Consider the following 7951-nt stretch of genomic DNA (forward strand, 5'->3'; position numbering starts at 1 on the left):
GACTCATAGTGACCTTATAAGACAGTGTAAACTGCTCCAAACAGTCTCCCCAGCTATAATCTTTATGGAGCCAGATCGTTAGGTCTCTTCTCCTGCAGAGCCATTGGGAGTTCAAATTACTGACTTTTCAGCTAGCAACCAAGTGCTTAACCACTGAGCCACCAGGGCTCCTGCACTATGGATGTTGTTGTTGTCATGTGCCATCGAGTCTGACCCGACTCATAGTGACCCCTCCTTGGGTTTCCAAGGCAGTATAACTATGGAAGAAGATTGCCCAACCTTCCTTCTGAGGAGTGGCTGGTGGGTTTGAACCGCCAGCCTTCTGGTTAGCAGTCAAGGGCCTTCCTTAGGCACTACGCTACCAGAGCTCCTCCACCATGGATATACTAGACATCAAACAAATGTTTGTTGTTATCAGGTTCTTAAAGTTCTAAAACAAGAAGTTTCAAGAGCTGTATTATGTATCGATTGATGCATAACAAATTATCCCAATATATACCAAAAACAAAACCAAACTCATTGCTGTCGAGTTGATTCCAACTCCTAGTGACATTACAGGACAGAGTGTAACTGCCCAATAGGGTTTTCAAGGCTATAAATCTTTAAGGAAGTAGACTGCCACATCTTTCTCTCCCAGAGCATCTGGTGGGTTCAAACAGCCAACCTTTCAATTAGCAGCAGAGCACTTACTTAACTACTGCATCACCAGGACTCATCTTTCCAATAAATAAATACACATAAACAAAAAGTAACTATCTCATAGCTTCTGTGGGTTCGAATTTGGGAACAGCTAAGCTAGATGATTGGGGTTGAGGATCTCCAATGAAGTCACAGTCAAGATGTCATTTGGAGCTGAAGTCATCTGAAGATTGACTGGAACCAGAGGTTCCACACCTTAGATGGCTCACTTACATGATTGTTGGTAAGTGGTCTCAATTCCTCCCCATAGAAACCTCTTCACAGGGCTGCTCACAATATGGCAACTGGCTTCTCCTAGATCCAAGACATCAAGACCAAGATGGAAGCCACAATATCCTTTATAACCTAGGATTGGAAGTCATACACTATCTCTTTAATTTTATTCTCTTCATTAGAAATAAATCACTAAGTCCAATCCACACTCAAAGAGAGGTGTATTACTGTCAGCCACTTGGAAGGGATGTAGGAGATCCTGCATAGAGAGGGAGAACAATGTGGAACAAAACTCAAAATCATTTGGAGGGAAAAAAAAAAAAAGATGGTTGGGACCAGGTTTGCTGGTCCAATAGAGCCTGGTGGAACCACTGAGACTATGGCCCCTAGCTGCCCTTCAGGTCTGGAATTGAACACACACCTGTGGTTTCCAGCCAAACAAAATACAGGCATGTGAGTTAAACATTTACCTCAAGTAGACACACGCCCTGGAGAGAAAAATCATGGGAGAAGGAAGGGCTGCTTATGTACAGGGAGAAAGCTCAGGGGGCAGGAGAGTATGGAGGGATGGACACTGGGAAGTGGTAACTATGGGAAGGAAGTGGGAGGGGAGCTGTTACATTGTGGTAAACTGTGGTCAATGACATGAGACAAAGTATATGTGAACTGCTGTATGGAAAGTGAATTTGCTCTGTAAATCTTCACCCAAATCACAATTAAAAAAAAAAAAAAAAGAGAGAGGTGTATTAGGTATCCCCTTTTGAAGCACGTGTCAAATAATTTGTAGCCATATCTTTAAAAACACTACAGGGACACTGTATTTTATATATGGCAGTGTGCTCAATACATTTTTATTAAATAAACCCAAGGAATTCTCTTAGATTGAGACAAAAATCCTTTGGAAATAATCTTTCTTCTAATTCTTATCCCTGGCCCCAAAGCCAAAACAACATTCAGGGACCTTTCTAGTCCTAAGATCTAGTATGCCTACATGAATATCATTCAAATCATTATTCCCTGTGAATAGAGACTGTGTTATTAAGCTGAATTTTCCTATTACCTTCCTGTTTAGTTTAGGGAAGAAAATTTAATTCATGAAACCCTTCTGGTGTTGAAGTGTGCTCACCGAGAGCCTAGTGGCTGATGGATTGGAAGCATCAACACAGTGCATCATATACTGCCAAAGAGTGGTGGGAGAAAAGACAGATGATACTTCACAACTCAGGGAAGGCTAGCGATGGAGAGGCTGTTGATTATGATTAGTCAGCAGTAGTCATGTACATATTATTTTTCTAACAATTAGACTTACTTGTGAAACTTTTTTCCCCTGCTTTGCCCCAAGAAAGATTTTAAGACTTCTTGAATTTTGTTAAATAGTTCTTTTAGCTCATCAATAAATCAATCCCCCCCCCCTTTTTTAAATCCTGGAAAAGACTGACATTTTACTAAGTTTCTGTTAAAATGAATGAAAAATTTGGAAACTTGTGGCACAACATGGTGAATGTAATTAATGTCACTGAATCTTCCATGTAAACATGGTTGGAATGGTAAATAGTTTGTTATGTACATTTCACTACAATAAAACAATTGAAAAAAGACATTTTTATTATTTTATCTTTAATAGTATATCTTTTTTATATTACCTCCCATTCCACAGTTTAATCAAAAATTTAAAAATAACTAAGAGAAATGCTTTTATTAAGTAATATTTTATAAATTGATAGAATTTTCCATTGCATGGATACCATACTTTTTAAAAGTTGAGGTTTTCTGCATGTTTTTTTTTTCCTCCCACTTTCTTTATTTTCTTCCTTACACTTGCCAAGATAAGGACGTCCTGTTTTAAATAGTTCATAAAAAGTATTTGGGAGTACTCATATGGAAATGATGGTTGTTCTCATGATTGTGGCCTTCTTTGTAGGATCCAAATCTAAAAAAAAAAAAAAAAAAAAAAAGCAACTGGCATGTAAAAACCATTTAAAAAGGTATGCTCTATGTAAAAATTCAATCATAATCCATTGTGGTTTTATTCACTTCTCCTAAAACAAGAGGCATATGATCAATTTATTAAACAGAAAATGAAGAAATTAAAAAGGACTCATGGGTATGAAAAGGCAGACAAAAACATTACCCTCCCAAAATCTTCTTTCCATGATTATGGATCATTCCAAAAGCACAACTGTTGAAGAATTGTTGACTGATGACACTGCAGAAATACAAGTCTGGATTTTCTCTCTAGCCCTCGGTTTGAATAGCATCCATTTCTCTGACGAACTAGATGTGAAACCTGAAACGTTACTCATGTTGCTTTTGTGTATGTAAAATGTACTTGAGCATAACTTCTAAATCTTCTACAAGTGCTGACATGCTGCAGATTAGCTATTTACTTTGCTCATGAATAACTAATTAATTATATAGGTCTGATTGCTATGATGAAATACCAAAGACATTGGAAAACAAGCTAAGACCTGAGCAAAGGAGGCAACTGCCTTCCTTTTCTCATCAGTAATATTCAAATAACTTCTATAATGTAGGAGATGGAAAATCTGTCTACTTTGTCATCTCAAAATGATAATGATATGGAATATTAAAATTCTGCATAACATTTGACATGCTGTTTACATCTACAACTGGTTCCTAAGGAAGTAACCAAGGATATGCCCAAAGATGTAATAATGAGTCGTCCCTGGAAGAGTTTTAAAATAATGAAACAGTAAATGTGCAAAAACACCTAAATTGGTTAGCTAAATTCTGAGACATCTATACAATGGAATGATAAACAATCATTAAAAATGATTTTAAGAGAATACTGTATTGTGGAAGGAAGCTTATAAAACACTATTGAATGGGAAAAATCAGATTAACAAATTCTGTATACACATACACACATAACACACACATACACATATATATGTATACATACATATGTTATACACTTATAGATCACTGGGATCATTATATGTTATATAAATATATGTGCATATAAATAGCAAAGATACACCCCAAAATATTACCAGTGATAACCTTTGTATTGCTTATCTCCCCACCAGAATATGATCTCCATAAGGATAGAGACTTTGTTTTATGCAGCACTCTGTTCTGAGTATCTATCTAGAACAAACCCAGCACAGTGTTAACTAACTAGGTGGTTGTTGTTGTTAGGTGTCATCATATCAGCTCTGACTCATAACAGCTCTATTTGCAACAGAAGGAAACACTGCCCAGTCCTGTGCCATCCTCATAACCCTTGTTATGCTTGAGCCCACAGTTACAACCACTGTGTCAATCCATCTCATGAAGGGTCTTCTACTTTTTAGCTGACCCTCTATTTTACCAAGCATCATGTACAGCTCCAAGGACGGGTCTCTTCTGACAACATGACCAAAGCACATGAAAGAAATTCTGGTCATTTCTGCATCTAAGGAACATTCCAGCTGTGCTTCTTCCAGGACAGATTTGTTCATTCTTCTGGCAGTCCACGGTATTTTCAGTTTTCTTTGCAAACATGACAATTTAAAGGCATCAACCCTTCTTCTGTCATCCTTATTCATTGTCCATCTTTCATGTGCATATAAGACCATTGAATACACCAAGGCTCGGGTAAGGAGCACCTTACTCTTCAAAGTGACATCTTTGCTCTTTTAAACACTTTCAAGAGGTCCCTTGCAGTAGATTTGCCCAGTGCAATGCAACATCTTATTTCTTGACTGCTGCTTCCATGGGTGATGATTGTGGAGCCAAGCAATATTAAATCCCTGACAATTGTAATCTTTTCTTCATCTATCATGATGTTGCTTATTGGCTCAGTTGTGAGGATTTTTGTTTCTTTATGTTGAAGTGTAACCCACACTGAAGACTGCAGTCTTTGATCTTCATCAGTAAGTGCTTCAAGTAAGTCATCTTCACTTTCAGCAAGAAACGTTGTGTCATCTGCATATCACAGGTGGTTAGTGAATCTTCCTCCAATCCTGATGCCACAGTCTACTTCATATAGTCCAGCCTTCTCAGATTTGCTCAGCATAAGTATAATGAAAGAATTATTCTTTGCTCAGCGTAAGAATAAGTACGGTGAAAGGATACAACCCTGACACACACCCTTCTTGAATTTAAACCATGCAGTATCCCTTTGTTTTGCTCAAACAACAGCCTTTTGGTCTATGTACAGGTTCCTCATGAGTACAATTAAGTGCTCTGGAATTCCCATTCTTCTCAATGTCACCCATAATTTGTTATGATCCACACAGTCAAATGCTTTTGCATAGTCAGACAGGTAAACACCTTTCTGGTATTCTTTGCTTTCAGCCAAGATCCATCTGGCATCAGCAATGAAATCCCTCATTCTAGGTCTTCTTCTGAATCCAGCTTGAATTTCTGGAAGTTCCCTGTCAATGCACAGCTGCAATTTTTTTTTTAATTATCTTCAGCAAAATTTCACTTGCATATGGTATTAATGATAATATTTGATAATTTCCACATTCTGTTGGATCAGCTTTCTTTGGAATGGCTACAAATATCGATCTCTTCTAGTTGGCTGACCAGGTAGCTGTCTTCTAAATTCCTCGGCATAAAAAAGTAAGTGCCTCCAGTGCTGCATCAATGTTTGTTGAAACATTTCCATGCATATTCCATCAATTTTTGGTGCTTTCACCAATTCCTTCAGTGCAGCTTGGACTTCTTCCTTCAGTAGCACTAGTTTTTGATTGTTTGCTAACCAGAAGGCTGGCAGTTCAAACCCACCAGCCAGTCCTCGGAAGGAATGTTGGGCAATCTACTTCCGCAGTGATTCCGCCTCAGAAACCCAAGGGGGATCACTATGAGTCAGATCTGATTTGATGGCAGTGAGTTTGTTTTTTTTTTTTTTTTTTTGTAATGGATGCCAGTCAACCAATTCATTTTGGTCTTGTGACTGTGTATTTCTTCCATCTTCTTTTGGTGCTTCCTACATTCGTTCAATATTTTGCCCACAGGATCCTTCAGTATTACAATTCAGGGCTTGAGTTTTTTCTTCAATTCTTTCAGCTTGAGAAATGCCAAGCATGTTCTTCCCTTTCAGTTTTCTAACTCCATGTCTCTGAACATTTCATTATAATACATTACTTTGTCTTCTCAAGCCACCCTTTGCAATCATCTGTTCAGCTCTTTTATTTAATTATTTCTTCCATTCACTTTAGCTACTTTATGTTCAAAAGCAAGTTTAAGAGTCTTTTATGACATCCTTTTTGGTCTTTTCTTCCTTTCTTGTCTTTTAAATTCTTGCTTTATTTTAAACGCTTTTCCTTTGCTTTCTTCACACTTGATATTTTCCCACAACTCATCTGGTCTTCAATCATTGGTGTTCAATGCCTCAAATCTCTTCTTCAGATGGTCTCTAAATTCTGATGTGACACAATAAAGCTTGTGTTTTAGCTCTTGTGGACTTCTTTTAATTTTCTTCAGCTTCAAGTTGAACTTGCATATGAGCAATTGATGGTCTGTTCCACAGTCAGCTTCTGGTCTTATTTTTGATGATATTGAGCTTTTCCATCACCTCTTTCCACAGATGTAGTTGATTTGACTCCTGCATATTCCTTCTGGTGAGGTCCACACGTATAGTTGCAGTTTATGTTGTTGAACAAAGGCATTTTCAATGAATAAGTCACTGTTCTTAAAAAATTCTATCATGAAATCTATGGCATCATTTCTATTACCAAGGCCATATTTTTTGATGCTTCTTCATTTCCAACTTTCACATTTCAATCACCAGTAATTACCAATACACTTTGATTGCATGTTTGGTCAGTTTCAGTTTGCAAAAGTTGGTAAAAATCTTTCATTTCTTCATCTTTGGCTTTAGTGGTTGTTGCATAAATTCAAATAAAATAATATTTATTGTTTTTCCTTGTAAACATGTGGATATTATCCTATCACTGACAGCATTGTACTTCAGGATAGATCTTGAAATGTTCATTTTGACGATGAATGTGATGCCATTCCTTTTCAATTTGTCATTGCTAGCATAGTAGACCATATGATTGTCTGATTCAAAATGGCTAATATTAGTCTATTTCAGCTCACTAATGCATAGGCTATCAATCTTTTTATGTTCCATTTCATTTTTGACAACTTCCAATTTTCCTAGATTCATACTTCATACATTCCACATTCTGATTAAAAATGGATGTTTGCAGCTGGTTTTTCTCATTTTGAGTTATGCCACATCAGCAAATGAAGGTCCTGAAAGCTATATGCCATCTACATCATTAAGGTCTACTCTATTTTGAGGAAGCAGCTCTTCCGCAGTCATATTTTGAATGCCTTCCAACCTGAGGGGCTCGTCTTCTGGCACTACATCAGACAATGTTTCACTGCTTTTCATAATGTTTCCCAGTAATATGTCAGACAGTGTTTTACTACTTTTCATAATGTTTTCCAGTTATATATCAGACAGTGTTTCACTGGTATTCGTAACATTTTCAGTGGCCAATTTTTTCAGAGGTGGATGGCCCCATCCTTCTTCCCAGTCTTAGTCTGGAAGCTCTGCTGAAACCTGTCCACCATGAGTGACCCTGCTGGTATTTGAAATACTGGTGGCATAGCTTCCAGCCTCACAGCAACACTCAAGTCATCACAGTACGACACACTGCCAGATGAGTGGTGGGGTGGCATGGTAGTACTTGAATATGCACTGGATTAAGGAATTTAAAAAGATGGAATTTTTGGTAAATTAAGTTTCCTTTGCCTATTTCTACTTTATAAGTTTTTAAATGTGTGTATATCTTTTGGAATAAGAACACTTTATATTAAGGCAGGCTTCTAGTTATGGTTCCACTATATTCATATTTAAAGTGAATGGGAAAACAGATACCTAGCTCTGCTCACTGCTATTTGGAATTAATCTGCAGCTATGGTTAGCCAAAAATATTTTATTTGAATTTCTCCACACTCCTGGTATATGAAGAACAAAGACATAGGAAGCTTTTTTTTTTTTTTTTTCCCCTTTTTCCTTCCTGGCTCTTATATAACTGTTAGAACAAATAAGGCCCACTAGTTGTCACTGCAT

General features: G+C 37.3%; 1 protein-coding gene across 1 annotated transcript in view; it reads right to left on the reverse strand.

The window, feature by feature from the left end:
• Positions 1 to 2763: 2763 nt before the first annotated feature.
• The window catches only part of CWH43 (cell wall biogenesis 43 C-terminal homolog), a 99306-nt gene continuing 94118 nt past the window's right edge, over positions 2764 to 7951 (reverse strand). Inside the window, exon 16 of the mRNA XM_007955711.1 lies at positions 2764 to 2842. Within this exon, the coding sequence (XP_007953902.1) occupies positions 2764 to 2842 (79 nt within the window). The remainder of the gene's footprint in view (positions 2843 to 7951) is intronic.

Source organism: Orycteropus afer, unplaced genomic scaffold (genome assembly GCF_000298275.1).
Source record: "Orycteropus afer afer isolate SDZICR_OR568_19922 unplaced genomic scaffold, OryAfe1.0 scaffold00532, whole genome shotgun sequence".
Taxonomy (NCBI): Eukaryota; Metazoa; Chordata; class Mammalia; order Tubulidentata; family Orycteropodidae; genus Orycteropus; species Orycteropus afer.